The following is a 16,771-nucleotide window of genomic DNA, read 5'->3' on the forward strand; positions in this document are numbered from 1 at the left end:
CATTACAGGACACTAAAATATGCCTTTTTTGTCCATCACCAGCCACACTCCCATCCTTTTCCTGATGTTCCTCACTGCCAGAAAAAGATTGCAAGATTAGAGGTTGTTAATCTCCCTATAATAAGAATCATTTAAGAATTCCCACCAGACCAAAGAAGGTCAAACGTTTGCACTAGATACTTATTGCGACAAAGATGACCAAGTAGCTCAAGTCAACTGTAGCACTAAGCAGCCTAAATCAATTAATTTCCATGTAGAAGCTTTGGACAGTAACAGTGTAGTTGATTCTTTCTTCTCTCCAAGGGAGACTGAATTTGCTCTTTTGACCTCTAAGCTGCATACTTGTACATCAAGACTGCCACAGAGTCAAGGATATTTCCCCACTTTTAAGTAGGAACTCTGCTTTATCAGATACGAGCACTATCATTTGGACTGTCCACAGCCCCTAGAGTCACAACAAAATGCATGGCAGTGGTAGTAGCACATCAGAGTCTGCAGGGAATAAACAGCATTAGGGATTCCTTATTGCTCTCCTCTTTCAGTTCCTGGGAATCACTGTCAACTTTGCAAAGTTCCACAATGAGCCACTCCAGTGTCTTAAGTGTACAGGCTGTATATTGGACAGTAGAGTTTGCATAGCCCACCCCCTCTTCAAGAGAAGGTCCCTCCCACCCTTCAGGCTGTCATGGATATCCTTTTGTCCATTTAGATAATACAGCCATGTGTGACAGGGTGCTGGGGCTAATGGTGGCCACACTCTTTCTGATTTCCTGTCCAAGTTTCTGTATGTGTGTTCTCCAGTGAACCTAGGCTGTTGAGTGGAATCAAGCCTTAAACTCTTTCTCAGACCTACTCATAAAATCCAAGTCATGTGAAACGCATTTCACTTGGTGGCTGCCTAACTCAAACTTTCTTTGGGTAGCCTCCTTTCCTTCTTCCTATCCCACCACAGGCAGTTATGCAAGATGCATCTTCCCTAATTTGGGGGCATTTTTATGGTCAGTGAGTACAATGTATCTGGATGCAGACAAAAACCTGTCTGCATGTCAAGAACTTTAAGAGAAGGACGGTCATGTTACCCAACTCCCAGGAGTTCCTTTTTCATAGAGTGACAGCCATACACTGTAACAATATGACAGTAGTTTGGTATCTTAAAAAGCAGGGCAAGACCTCCTCTTACCTCTTATGTCAAGACACCACGAGGCTTCAAATCAGAGCACAGGACAGCAGTACCAAAAATACTGTTTTCCTTACATCTCTCAACTGTCCCTAATTTTGACTCAAATCTTAGTTCTGTCTCCCTTAATCCCTCCTAAAACTGGTACCTTTTGGAGAAAAGGTGGTGAAATACATGCAGTAAATAATAATTAGAGGTACAGACTTATTTTACTTCAGAAAATATATAGTAATTCACATTCTTATTCTGTCAGTGTTTCAAATTAATAGTACTAAAATTTTAGAAGTGTCCCGGATTCTGTTGAGATTTGTCCTTGACTGGTGGAGAGTTATGGTTTTCCTAACTGAACCAGTAAGTGTGCACAGATAACTCAAACTACTTCCCCAGTAAATTACAATTATCTCATTATAAAGGTGTAGCAATCTATTTTTAAGAAAGGTCTTTGTGAATCATCCTGAGAAACTGAAGTATTTTTTTTTTACTATGGCAATACATTCACACACACACACACAGCAAAAAAGGACTATGGAGAATGCACTGTAGCATTTTTTTAAATAGGAAAAAAGTAGAGTGTAAAAATGTCATTTAAAAAAGGCAGTTCTATAACTAAGCATCTTCTTCCCTAACAGGGAATTCTTTAGACTAAAACTTCACCTTCAGCACAATGTTTAAGTATATAACAATAGTACATTTCTGTCACCTCTGAATGGATTCTGACACCTTTGTCTGAAGCTGGCCTATCAGCTGGAGAGAAATATGAACCAATCGCAACTAAAGGAGAGAGAATTATCTAGTGATAGCAATGCCCACTCAAGTTGTGCATTACTGTAATTCATTCAACAGGAACCAGTTTTTTTATCAAGCTCAAATGCTTAATTCTTACTCCAAATAGGTGAAACATGGGAACTCTAGCACTTTGAAGACTGAGTTTTACAAAAGTAACCAACATTAAATGGTTATCCTGATGCATGCTTTTACTCCCTGTTGCAGTAATACTGTATGCCAAAGGGAGAGATGGAGTTATCCATGTTAATTAGTCCTTCATCCTCAAAAGCTCTCCCCAGCTATTCGGTTATCTAATCCTTTTCGCTTTACTCCTTGAGGCATAACTTTAAATCCCAGATCTCTTTCCTCTTAATTACTACCAGCCCCTAGTGCAGATGTGCTTCAAATAGTGCCAATGTGACTTTTAAACCCAAACATCCACTTACAAGCTTTGGCCCCCCCCACTGTTTTTCCACATCTCCTATGTTTGATCACTCATTACTGCATGCACTATTACATACAGGCATCTTTTTCTTTTTGTGTACATTTTGGTAACCATCTCACCTGCTAACACACAACTGCACAGCGAGGTACAGCACTAACTACATCATCAAGTTTGCTGATGATACAACAGTGGTGGGCCTCATCAGCAACGATGAAGCAGCGTACAGGGCTGAGGTAGAACAACTGATCACCTGGTGCGACAGTAACAACTTAGCAGTAAATGTGAACAAAACAAAGGAAATAATTGTGGACTACAGGAAAAAATGCAAGAAACATTCTCCTTGAAACATTAATAGAAAAACAATAGGGAGAGTGAGTAGCATGAAGTTTCTGGGGGTGCATATTGATGAGAACTTGCCCTGGTCTACCAATACAAATGCCATTGTCAGGAAGGCACATCAGAGGCTACACTTTCTGAGAAGGTTGAGTAGAGTAAACATACCATCTACAGGGGTACAGTAGAAAGCATCCTGACAAACAACCTCACAATATGGTACGATAACTGCTCTCTCTCTAGAGAGTGGTGAAGGCAGCTGAGAGGATCATCAAGACCACCCTACCAGCCATCCATGACCTGCACATGTCGAAATGTCTAGGCAGGGCCAAAGGAATAATTAAGGACTGCACCCACCCTGTTCACAGACTGTCTGCATAACTATCATCTAGCAAGTGTGTCTATAGCATAAGATGCAGGACTACGAGATTCAGAAACAGCTTTTTCCCACAGGACAGACTACACTATCAACAATTACACTCCATGCCAACCATCTGGGTCATCAGCCGAATGTGGAAGACAGTCTCAAATTGTGCAGTAAACTGACTGCCTGTCTCAATTAGTGCAATACTCAGTAAGTCGAGCCAATTCACTGGTCATCAGGGGTAGTAGTAAGACCAGAGAAATGTATCATTATAATGTAATATCTAAGGCTAGTCTGTAACTCAGTTACAGTGCAATATTCATGAATGCCTCATTCTGGGCAATACCCAATGCAAGCCTTTAATGCAATGTCTTACCTCAGTACTGTGCAATACTCAAGCAAGCAAAGAGATCACTGTATAATAAATGTTAAAGTGACTTTAATGTATGTGCAATATTAGGATCATCTAACTAGAACATTATGATATATAGTAAATAAATGTATATGGATTAATGTCTGGTTGTATTAAGTCTATGTGATATCTGCACATTTGAGTCCGGAAATATGGAATTTCATTCAGTTTTTGCACTTGTGCGATTCTGAATGACAATAAAGTTGACTTTGACTTTGATCTTCTTGGTTAGGCTTAGCATAGGCCCATTTCCAATACTCAAATCTTCTTCTCCTGACCCTGCTCCAACACCTTATACTCTTAGAAACAGAGTCATAACTAAGGTCCTTATTACCACAACAATGTGCCAACTTGTTCCCCATGATTTTCTTACCTGGTTCCCTTCTAGGTTTTCCACTCTTTTCCATTTGCATCCTCTGCTGATGTTCATATAAACCTCTCCTCCGGTCTATCCAACTCTATGCTTAACCCTCCATTTTTTTTCTTTTCCAGTTCTGTCCACACATTTCCATCCACCATGCCCACTTGCTGTCCCACTATTTTCTCTACTCCTGTCAACTTCCTCCCTCCCTCTGTGTCTAACCCCTCCCTAGCTGTATCAAAGTCTACTTTCCTAAATTCTTCTACATCCATTCCTACCTCACCTGTGCCCTACCTTCCAGTCCTGCTCTATGTCTACTCTCCATACTAGCCAATCCACATCTTCCTACTTCCCAGAGTCTCTGTGAAGCCACTCCATCCTTCACACATATCATCTTTCTTATCAAAGCTCCCTAAGCCACACACCTGTCTCAAAGCCTCAATGTGTAACCTCTCCTCTTCTGCTTAGCTCATTCTGCTTACACTAAAGCTACTTTACCCTTAATGATCATGACCTACCTTACAGTAAGATGGCTGACTTATTATTATTATACTTTTAGGTTTTACCCAGCAACCGATTTGCTCTTTCCCTCTTTTAGTGACAACCCACAGTATAATCCTTCCCCACTCCTGAATCAAGTATTCTGTCATGTCTCCTGTAACATATATAAGTATCTTATGCCCTGTGTTGTGCAGGCCTGCACAGCTTTGAATTACACTTTAACATTGTTTTCCTGTTCTTCTAGCTTGGCACTGGTGTGTCCTCCTTTAGAATGGCTGCATATGCTGCTTTTCTAAGAGTCACATGCAAAGAAGTACTTGACTTATCTAGAAGTTAACTGATCCTTGAGATTTGGATTTCCAGTCATCAGAGGGATTTAGGGATCCCAAAGGCTTCTCTATAAGGGTCATCTGTTACTATGACAAGTTCTTACCACTTGTTTGATAACCTGTCAAGGCATGGCACAAATATAAAGAAATGCGGCTTTGCGTGTTAAATGTGGTGATACAGTGACTTAACAATGAAAGAAAACAGTGCTGCTATCTATTAGTTAGTTAATTCGCAGAGTTAACACTGTTTTTAAGCTGAACAGTAGGAATGTTAAATTAATTCCCTGCTTTTATGGGTCAAACCACATTATAAACAGCTGTTCCTCACATTCACAGATGAAAGGTGCCAGCAATTAACACTTTAAACTCTCTCAAGGAATCTCGAGACGCAAATACAAACAGGAAAATAAGGCTTACCACACATATCTAAACTAGATCTTAAAAAATTGTAAAAATGTTTACCCAGCCATTCAAGAGTCAGTTCAGTCCAGAATATGGAGTCACAGACTTATTTACAGTTATAAGAAAATAAACTTATTTGGTAAGGTGTGCAGATGGGCGGCCGCGGTGGTGCAGTGGTTAGCGTTGTCGCCTCACAGCAAGAGGTTCTCCAGTTCAATCCCCGGCTGGGGTGCCTTCTGTGTGGAGTCTGCATGTCCTCCCTGTGGTCGCGTGGGTTTCCTCCGGGTGCTCCGGTTTCCTCCCACATCCCAAAGACATGCTGTAGGTGGATTGGACACTCTAAATTGGCCCTAGGTGTGAGTGTGTGCGTATGTGTGCCTTCTGTGGAAGGTTGGGCACCGGGCTGGCAACTCAACACCGTAAAACTCCACATTCCGAAGACATGCTGTAGGTGGATTGGATACTCTAAATTGGCCCTAGGAATGAGTGCGTGCACGTGTGTGCCTTCTGTGGAAGGTTGGGGGCCAGACTGGCAACTTGACACTGTAAAACTCCACTGCCAATCATGAGCGGACAGTTGATCCGCTGTGGCGACCCCTAACCGGGAAAAAGCAGAAAGAAGAAGAAGGTAAGGTGTGCAGATCTGACATTCTGTCTTCACTTCTAGGACGTGACTCCTCTGTGCAGTGAGAAGACAGATTTGATGTATGAACCGTTTTGTAGGAAACAGATTGTGGAAGAACAGAACTTTAAAATCAGTGTAATGCTGGACATTACATATATGCAATGCTAAATAACAACTCACTTGAATCCTGAATGATGGGAGGCAGACAGTCACTGTGGCTTAGTAAATAAAATCTTGGGAATACTCTGTCATGATTCCTGCATCTAAAATCACAACATTTAACCATAAAAGAGACCCACAGCTGAGCAAGAATATTAATGCTCTGCAGAATGTCAGGATACCTATACATTGAGCACTACTTATTCAGGAATCATCTGCTTTGCCCCTTACATTTTATTCCAGAAAATAGTTTGCATAGTCCTCTTTCTTAGGACCAATCAGCATGATTTAACTATAATTAAAACAATATGAAAAAAATGGTTAAGTAGCATTTCATGCACAGGAGCTGTATTTTGGTTCACTCCTCAGTGTGCTCAGTTCTTTACTGAAGCAAGTTCAAATTATTTGCTCCTTCCCCCTCCATATCCTAGTTACACTGCAGCTCAACAAACTTGCTTTGCTTACATACAGGTTTAGAAGTACAATCTGGGATTGTTTACCTTTTGTCCTCAAACTTTCTCTTCTTTAATGTATTTTCAAGCTCTGGAACTGCAAGTTCATAAAAAGAAGCAAGTCTGGAAAAAAAAATAAAATAAATTTTACCCTTCCATGCAAAAGGTTAAGATTACCTTTTCAGTCAATAACCCATTCTCTGATTTCCAGCTCTGCCAGTATTAGCTTTAGCTATTATTCATTACAAGGAAAACATTCAGCTGTATATACTAGCATAAACAATTCTACAACGTGTTACCATTTTCACAGAACTTAAATCCATATTTAGTATGTAGTTAAGCAAGCAGAATGGATGATGTGATGCAAAAACACATCAAATCAGATCTGAATGAACAAATATGCTTAATAAATACTAAAAGATCATCCAATGTTATCTCTTTCAAGTAAAACAATTATACTAATGATACATACAAAGACTTATGGTGCAGTTTTTTAGCCTAAGGGCCACAGTATGATTGTTCAGCACTAGATTAGAACTAGAATTAAAAAAAGCATGAATGGGCCCTTGTTAGTTCTTTCACCCACTCAGTAAGCACATCTGGTAAGTCAGAAAAAGAAAAAGCCAACAAAAAGTTGCCCGATTCGCAGAAAACTCAACCCAAACAAAGGAGACCTTGGAGGCAAAAACACAAGGGAACTCCATAAACCTCCACATCACATGCCACGCATAGACCACACACCTGTGTCTCGCAACCACTAAGGCCTATCCATATACACAACATATTAGTCATAGGAGACTCCACTGTGAGACACAAAGATGTGCCTCTCACCAGGTTGGATAAGGAGAAAGTTACGGTTAGTTGTTTGTCAAGTCCCAGAATCCGCCATATCACACGCACATTTAAGTCTCTCAACTACAGGCATACCTCTCAACCTGGAAACATCAAAAATCTGGACAAAGGTCCATGAAAAACAGGTATAAATCTGTATGCTGATTAACATATAATGATATGACCCCACCCACGCCAATGGAATTGTGAGATATCAACTTTCAAACGCAAACTGAAGAACAGACAACCAAAAGATGGCCCCAGAGACCCAGACCCTGTAGTAAATGGTAACCATTTTCTTTTAAATGGTTAGCAGTTATGTTCACAGGGAAGGGGGAAGATGATGAACCTTAGGATTTTGTTTTCGGTGACTTGCAGTATGTGGGTTTTATGGTAAACGTAGGGCATTTAATTTTAGGCAATATTCTAATCTTAGCAAAAGAATATTATAGTTTGCTAGGACCTACAAAAGTCATTCTTCATGGCCTACTGATCAGTGGTGTAGCTACAGTTTGTGCCTCCCAGGGCTGTCTGAGTTTGCCGCCCTTCTTGTCTCACAAAATCATGGTTGAATGGGGCCTCCCCATATACAGCCCTCCCTCCTGTAGCCATTCCAGTGTCTTATTACTTGGTTATTTTGTCCCATTTACCATAAACACTGTAAAGTGCATACTGCTTTACTTCTACAATGGTATGGATTTCATTTAAAAGTTTTATTTTACATTTTACAGCACAAACACTAATAGACATCTGCTAAACAAAGCAATGCAGTCTCACAATGAAAACAGACTTAGCATTAAAACTTCTCTGCCCTTGAAACTTACATTCATTGAAACAGAACTAAAACCCACATCAAAGAAAATACATCTGGCCAGTGGCAGATAAAGATTACATTTGGGCTGTTTTCAAATCATAGGCCCCTTGTACACGAAACATACACATGTTCTTTGATACACCTTCCTGATTGTATTAAATTATATTCTAAAGCAGTAAATTTGTTAGACGGTGTTTTAAATTTATTGTTTTGAACATTTTCCAGTAAACAATGAAACCAAATACAAGAACCAATAACGACAAAACTTCCCAGTTCAGAACATTTCCATCATAAAAGTCTACTCAAACTTCTACAATCCACCAGTATCAGTAAATATGCACAATCTCTGCAGAAGTAAAAATCATCTACATAATTCCACATTAAAGAGATCTGTAACTAAAGAAGATGTTGCTGCTAGCAAACCACTTGATATATCATAGTTTCATCTACAAATAAAGTCCCTGTTCCCCTTGAGGAATAAATTGCCTATGTTACATTACAAACATTATAAGCTAGTAATATTGCAATAAGGAATGGAATGGATGGCAAACTGATAACAGATTCATAGTTACTAGTTTTCACAGTCAAAAAGGACATTCTCAGGACTGCAGCATCCACCCCCTTTAAAAGTACAACACAGTGCAGTATCAGCAATGCATCTACATACTATGGGAGTAGAACCCACAGGCTTCTGCATCAAAAGCAAGTATTCAACCTGTTATGCTATTAACAATGCAAGCAGTCTCAGCATAAGCAGCACTAAACTTATCTTCCCCTGAAGCTCTCAGCTCCTTGTAAAATCCACTCAGCACTCAAATGTATCTCTCAACTTTGCAGAATAAGAAATCTGGAAAAAGCCAAAATTTATTGGTGGGGACAAAAGCCCAAAGATCAGGGACACATTTTAAACATTGCTCATATAACCTTGGAAAGTTGCTAGAATAAAATTTTGTTTTACCACCATGTGTTTCACTGCCAAGTTTTGAACCCAGGACCCTGTGCACTACAGTCAGAGCAACATACCACTAGGCCAGAAATCAGCTGCTTCCTGAAAGATAGGAAGACTAAAACCTAAATGGCTATCATTTAGTGAATTCATTTCTCACCATAGCTCTCAACTGCACAAAGTCAATAATGGGGGGGATACAGCCACAAAATAGGGGCAAATTTCAAATATTGATCTTATCATAGGAGGTCACTAGGCTAATGGCCCTGGGGCCCTTCCAAGTCAAGCCAAGAGTTTATCCCCAAAAAGAAACCTCATTCAGCACCTGTCAATGAGGGACACAGGTGGAACCCCTGGGACAAATTTATGATTTCCCATCCACTTATCAAGATTGCGCTTGAAGATTCAATGTCCTGCCTATGACTCAGACAGACTTCCAACATAATAGCATTCATTACATTCATGAAAGTCAGCTAGTTAGCAACATAACTTGTGGGAGTCCAACATTTCCCCACTAGCTCACTCTCGCTCGCTATCTCCCTCCCTCTCCACCTCTTTCTGGAATTTTAAGAATGGTGAAGGACCAACAACTTTTCAAATAAAAAGAATTTGCACCTTAGCCCTTAATATTCCATTCTGAAAATGTGCAGCATCAAATCTCATATTCTGGAACAAATGGGCAAAATGTGGGACACTTGCTAATAATAATTTGGAAGCTCTCAGAATGGCTAAAGTCAATTTATACTTACAACTAGGTCTGATTCAATATTAGTTTACCAAGGATACTAGTTAAAATATTAAACAGTACAAGTGTGGCAATGGCAAACTCTTTCATTGTGGAACAGTGTACAACAGGCTGAGAAAGTACATTTGTGTACACTTACCATAAATGTAGATATTTGAGTGTATTCACTGTTGCAGTCATTACATTTGGGTAATCTGCTGGCAGGTTGCCCTCAGTCGGCCTGAATTCCAAAGTCTTTGGTCCTGCATCAGTTGCTGTCTCTTCTTCCATGACGTCAGGTCATCAGGGGCATAAAACAGGGAGCCAACGCCATTTTCTTTAGTTTTTCTTGCCCCAGATGTCAGGTGCCCTCAAATGAGGAGCAAAAATATATATAAAAATATATAAACTATATATACATGCAACAACATAAACTTTACCTTCATCTAAAAGCAAATACACCACAAAGGCTGTAGAATATAGTGAAGGAAAGAGAAGCTAGAGAATAAAAGGGGGATGGCGGGTGGGTAACCCGGACTGCAACAGTGAATACACTCGAACATCTACATTTATGGTAAGTGTACACAACTGTACTATGTTCTTCATGTTTCCCTGTTGCAGTCATTACATTTGGGTCGAATCCCAAAGCATTAGGGGCGGCTATAAGGCCCTGCAGAACTGCAGTGGCAAAGCCTGCCCTGAACTTAGAGAAGAGAGGCAAATGATAATGCTTTGTAAAAGTTTGAACAAAACTCCAAGTAGCAGCTTCTGGAATGTCTTTGGTTGGTATCCCTCTGAGAAAAGCTGCTGATGTAAATGCAGCCCTGGTGGAATGAGACCTAAGGCCCTTGGGCACCGGTTTACCATGATGTAAGTAGCAGAAACGAATACAGTGGCTTATCCACTTTGAAATAGTTTGCTTTAAAATAGCCTTTCCCTCTGATCCTGCAGCAAATGCCACCAGTAGCTGCTCAGTTTTTCTTTGAGCTTTGGTCCTGCTCAAGTAGAATCTTAGTTGTCTGTGTACATCCAAGAAATGCAGAATCTGCTCACCTTGTTCTGCGGATTTGGATAAAAAGTTGGCAGATGAATAGTTTGGTTAGGAGCCACACTGGAAACCACCTTAGCCATAAACGAAGGATTGGTCCTGAGGGACACCCTGTCTGGGTAAAATATGATAAAAGGCTCCACAGCCATGAGGGCCTGTAGCTCTGAAACCCTTCTTGCTGAAGTGATTGCCAGGAGCAAAGCTGTTTTCCATGATAAAAATGTTATATCTGCAGTAGCAGCTGGTTCAAATGGAGGCAGGGTAAGCTTTTCCAACACAAAATTGAGGTCCCATGCAGGAATTGGTGATGATCTGGGAGGCCTTAAATTTTTTGCCCCTCTAAGATACTGTTTTAGCAAAGGGTGAGAAAAGATTGGTGGCTCTGTGTTGTAATGAGCCGAGATGGCAGAGGCATGGATTTTTATTGATGAAAAAGATAGGCTTTTGTCAAGCATCTCAGTCAAGTATTGCAAAAATATGAGGAATATTTGACTCTGCTGTGTCAGTTCCTTGTGCTTGGCTCCAAGCACAGAATCTCTTCCATTTATCAGCATAAGATTTTCTAGTACTAGGCCTTCTGGCTTCCAAAATGACATCCATCACAGATTTACTGAGAGGTGTTGTTTGAATAACTACATGATCAGCCATGCTGCCAGGTTCAGTGTTTGGAGATGATTGTGCAGGATATGATTGTTTTGCTGAGACAGTAAATGAGGTATCTGAGGCAAGTACCAAGCTGGGAATTGAGACATATTCCTTAGGATTGGATACCAGTGTTGACGGGGCCAGTCCGAGGCAATTAGTATCATTTTTGGTTTTTCTTGTCTGACCTTTAGTAGGACCTTGGGAAGAAGAGGCAGAGGAGGAAAGGTGTAAACTGACAGGTTTTTCCAACTGAAGGATACGCATCCACTTTCCATGCTTGTCTGTGATAAGTCCTTGTGCAGAATTTGTCCAGTTGATAATTCAGAGGAGAGGCAAATAGATCTATGTCCGGGCTCCCCCATTTCTTTGTTATCATGCTGAAGACTTGTGGATCCAGTTTCCACTCGTAAGGGTCCATAAGGTTTCTGCTTAAGTCTGCCAGAGTATTTTGTTTTCCTGGCAGGAACTGAGCTTGAAGATGTACTTGGTAAGTCAAGGCTGTGTCCCACAATGCCATGGCTAGTCTGCAAATGGGGTATGAGTGTGTGCCCCCTGCTGGTTTATGTACCACATAACTGTGGTGTTGTCTGTCTTTATCAGTAGCTGGCTGTCCTGGATGAAGTAAGTCCTTGAAGGCTGTCAGGGCATTCTGAACAGCTAACATCTCTTTCTGGTTGATATGCAGATATATTTGTTTTGGGGTCCATTTGCCCTGAATGCATCTTCCCGCCAGGTGGGCCCCCATTCATAGTCTGATGCATCTGTAGTTAAGGTTTGGCTGGCAGGGGGTAGAGTGAAAGACCGTCCCATGTTCTGGTGACATGTCTCTGCCCGCCAAAGAAACTCCTGTTGTAGGCAGGGAATGAGAGGAATCACTGTTTCCAGACTGTGACAATGATGACACCATAAACTTTTTAGGTACCACTGTAGTTTCCTCATATCAGTCTTGCATATGGAATCAGTAGAATGCAGGATGCCATGAACCCCAAAGCCTGCAGAATTTGTCTTGCAGATAACTGGGTCTTTGTTGCCATCTGTTTGAAGTAAATAGTCAGTTGCCTTTGTTTGTCTGGCGTGAGGAAAGCCATCTGAGCAATTGTATTCAAGCTTGCACCCAGGAATGTTATCTTTTGAGAAGGTACCAGTTGTGATTTATTTTCGTTTATTGTGTACCCTAGGCATGTTAGAAGCCTTTTCATAAACGCCAGATGCTGATGAAGAATGTCTTTGTTTTCTGCTTGAATGAGACAGTCATCCAAGTAAGGACAGATTTGTATACTTTTTTGTCTGCAAAATGCAATTACTGGTGCCAGGCACTTTGTAAATACCCTGGGCGCAGTAGATAAGCCAAAGGGCAGTGCACAGAATTGGTAATGCATAAAGCCAGCCTTGAAATGGAGGTATCTTCTGCAAGATTCCCTTATTGGGATATGCAGGTAAGCCTTTTTTAAGTTTAAAGTCACCAGCCAAGCGTTCTTGCCCAGCATGGGCAGAAGCTGCTGCAAAGTTAGCATTTTGAATCTTGGAATGTCCAGGAATGTGTTCAAAATTGATAAATCCAGTATTGGGTGCCAGGCCTTGTCTTTTCTGGGTACCAAGAACAGCCTTGATTAAAACCCTTATCCTTTTTCCTGTTGTAGCACTGGCTGAATAGCCCCCATATCCATGAGGGATGTAACTTGTTTCTGTGCCTCTGCCCATTGATTTTTTGGCAGATCTGGCCAACCATTTGGAATTGGCAGAGTGTGGAAGTGAAATCTGTATCCTTGGGATACTATGTTTAATACCCACTTGTCCTGGGTTATTAACTGCCAATTTTGAGCATAAAGTGCTAATTTTCCCCCTAAGGGAGCTGCCAAAAGATAAGTGCTTGGTGATGGCAGAGGGAAGTTCTTGATGGCTGCACTTGTAAGAAGTATTTTACAGTTTGCATAGACTTAGCTTTGTCTTCCATTTTCTTTAAAACCTTTTCTGCCTTAATACCAAACAGAGTATCATGCTGTAAAGGTGCATCCAGCAATTTAGCTTTAACATGATCAGGCAGATTTTGCTCTTTTAGCCAGGCATGCCTTCTAATCACAGATCCAGTAACTGCGGCCCTGCAGGAGGCCTCTAAGGAATCAAAACCACATTGCAAAGTATGCTTTCCAACTTGTTCTGCTGCATGCAATAATTCCTGCAATTTTTTATTTTCTACACATTCAGAAATCAACATAATTTTCTGTTTCAGTAATCCCATAACATGTTGCTGATACTTAAGCATATGAAACTGGCAGTTTAAGGCCCTAATTGCCAAGGTTGCAGATGTATAAACCTTCTTTCCCCATCGATCCAGCACCCTGGAATCTCTATCAGAGGGGGAAGGATTTTTTGCTGTTGAGGCCTTTACACCTTTTGGATCCTGTGAGATAGTTTCAGGGTCAGCAGCAGGGTTTTTAAATAAAAATTTGTGTGAGCCAGGAACCCTGAAATATCTGTCTGGCTTGCTAGGAGCCGGAGGCAAGGAGTCTGGAGTCAAGCTTGACTCTGAAAACACATCAACAATGTCTAAAACAGCAGGTATGGCTAAAGGCCTATGCTGAGGGAGAAGAAGGAAATCCCTAAGCCTCTTTTTTGATTCTGAGAAATCTTGACTCTCCCAGTGAAAATGCTCCCTCAAAGTATGCAAGGTTCTCCAAAGGAATAATCTTTAGGAGGAGATGCAGATGGGATGGATTCCTCTGCATCAGAATCCTCATAGGATGGTATAGAAAATTCCTGATCAGAAGAGGAATCAGAAGAAATAGAAACCTGATCTGAAGATTCATAACCAGTGTCTTGCCTAGGCCTCTTATCAGGAGGGGGTTGGGAGCCCCTGATCAAGGTAATTAGGTCTTCAGACATTTTAATCATCTGTTTTTTGGGCATAGAGGCCTGAGCACGTGGCTCATGTGTCGTTTTTTTAGCTTTAGAAGTTGCTTTTGTCTTTGATTTTGAAGGTGGCATCGGTTTTATATAGAAACGCTGAGGCCTGAAGACACACACAGAAACCGGTACCTGCTCAGCGGCACCGGACCCATCCACGGGAGAGACATCCGCGGGTACAATACTTTGAGAATCTCGCGGCGTGCCGGACTCCACATGGGTCTCGGTAGAGGCCTGTGACTCGAAAGTAGCGGGTATCAGGAGCTGCAAAAGCGCCTCACTGAGTACCGGCGACTGGCTTAGGAGAAGCTTTGTCTTCGGTTTTGGACCTCGACGGTCTGTCTCTGTCCTTTTCTTTGTGTTTTTTGTGAACTACGGTAGTCGGATTGCTATCTGATGACAGTTCAGGATAGTTAAATCTGTTTCCAAAATACTTTGAAGCAAAGATATATCGATGCTTAATAGTGCATTGGTTAAATCTAGCACAAAACTGACAGCTAGACACGTTATGATCTGGGCCTAGGCAAGGAATACAGTACAAAAGGAAATCCTTACGAGGTATTTACTTCCCACAAGTAATGCAATTATTAACTTTTACTGACATCGGTATGGAGCAAGAAAAAGTTTCCCCAACGGGGTACTTAGCTTTAAGTGAAGACTTCGGTTCTGAAACTCGAATTTGAAAATTTCAGGAGTCGGCCTACCAGCACTTGCGAACTGCTTCTGCTTCGGGCACCGCACGGCAAGAAAGACTAAAGAAAATGGTGTCGGCTGCCTGTTTTATACCCCTGACGACCTGACATCATGGAAGAAGAGACAGCAACCAACGCAGGACCCAAGACTTTGGAATTCAGGCCGACTGAGGGCAACCTGCCAACAGATTACCCAAATGTAATGACTGCAACAGTGAAACACGAAGAACAACATCTTTTAAGATTCAAAATGAAGATCTATTATTCATGAAGTACACCGGACAGTATGATTTGCAATAACAAGCATCTTTACTATCCAGTTCAGAGAGTCAGACTTATGGCACATATACTCTGCTGCATACCACTGAAATTTCAGCTATACAAACCGCTGACTCTGGTAACAGTAGAAAGTTCCAAAAAGCTGTTTTCGACTCAGCACGGTTACAAAACAAACTACTTCATACAGCAGTACTGGAAGCCGTGTACAAACAAAAAAAAAAAACACAATACAGAGTGATGTTTGAATATGCAACAGTCGTCATATAAAGCATTAACAAAAAAACGTATCAGTAGAAAAACGTAAAAAAATCTGGATGCTAACTATCAAGGCACAGACACATTCCTCCCAGCGCCTATTCAATCCAGAAACATAAAAACAGGCACAAAAGAGCTCATCAAAACAAAGCAGAAAAAGAGTTCTACTACACTGCTGACATCAAGTAATATGCATTGTAAAATTACTTTTTTTTTCAGATTCTTTAATCAGTTTTGTACTGAAAACTGACACATTCAAGCTCTGACATACTCAAGTCGAATAACAACTGACAAACTCCCCCAAGACCACCCTCCCCAAACACTAAATGTATTTTACTACATATATTTTTATCTCTTCTTTGGGTGTGTGCTGTCCTTGATCACACTGATGGCTATTCAGTTATCACAAACAGGGTAAACCATTTCACTTTTCCTACTCGCAGTTCTTAAAATACAATTACGTAATTAATGTAAGTGCAAGACTACATAAATACAGATCCACGTCGCGAGTTTAAAAACAGTCAACGTTACGTGGGAGAAACTGGAATGTGTCAGCCGTAAGGAATTCCACAGGCCACTAACAACACATTAACGGATCCTGGGAATGCTGCTGATGCCCGTTACACCCAAACACAAAGTATAATGCCAACACAGAGCTGTAACACAATAACTTAAGCACATGAGATGAAATTTCAACAAAAACACAGTAAGGAAAAAATAAATGAAAAAGCACTCCCGGCCCGACTTTTGGTGAGGTAAATTTCAATTTAAAAACACAGAATGCTACTCCTGGTGGCTCAGAAGGCATTTTAACATTAGGCCTTATAATTAACAGTACAGACTGACACTGGTCACGGATAGTGGTTCAGAAGAAATTTAAAGGACCCCACAAGAACTGAACTTACAAATTAGGGCTGCATAATGTTCATAAAAAACGAAGTCAAACCTACCTGCTAATTTTCTGAGCAAAAGTGCGGCGTTCAGCCATGGTTGATCCTACACACACACATCGCTTGTAAAGTATATAATAAAATAATGAACACACACACCTTGCTTGTAAAGTATACAATAAAACAACAAACACACACTATAAAATGATGAACCAAAGCAGCACAACATATATAATAAAACAATGATCCCTTGCAGCACACACACACACTATAAAATGATGAACCAAGCCATGTACGTTGGTTCCAAAGCAGCATAACATATATAATAACAAATAATGAACCTTTCCCTTGCAGCTTGAACTGGACCCATAAATAGCCTCGTGGAACTGCCTGCTTGTAAAGTAGCTAGTAAAATAAT

General features: G+C 40.9%; 1 protein-coding gene across 1 annotated transcript in view; it reads right to left on the bottom strand.

Moving 5' to 3' along the window:
• The window catches only part of ASCC2 (activating signal cointegrator 1 complex subunit 2), a 1,163,586-nt gene that overhangs the window by 416,556 nt on the left and 730,259 nt on the right, over nt 1-16,771 (bottom strand). The window contains exon 8 of the mRNA XM_044069746.1: nt 6,374-6,448. Coding sequence (XP_043925681.1) covers nt 6,374-6,448 — 75 coding nt within the window. The remainder of the gene's footprint in view (nt 1-6,373; nt 6,449-16,771) is intronic.

Source organism: Protopterus annectens, chromosome 4.part0 (genome assembly GCF_019279795.1).
Source record: "Protopterus annectens isolate FY-2018-M chromosome 4.part0, PAN1.0, whole genome shotgun sequence".
In the NCBI taxonomy this organism is placed as follows: Eukaryota; Metazoa; Chordata; order Ceratodontiformes; family Protopteridae; genus Protopterus; species Protopterus annectens.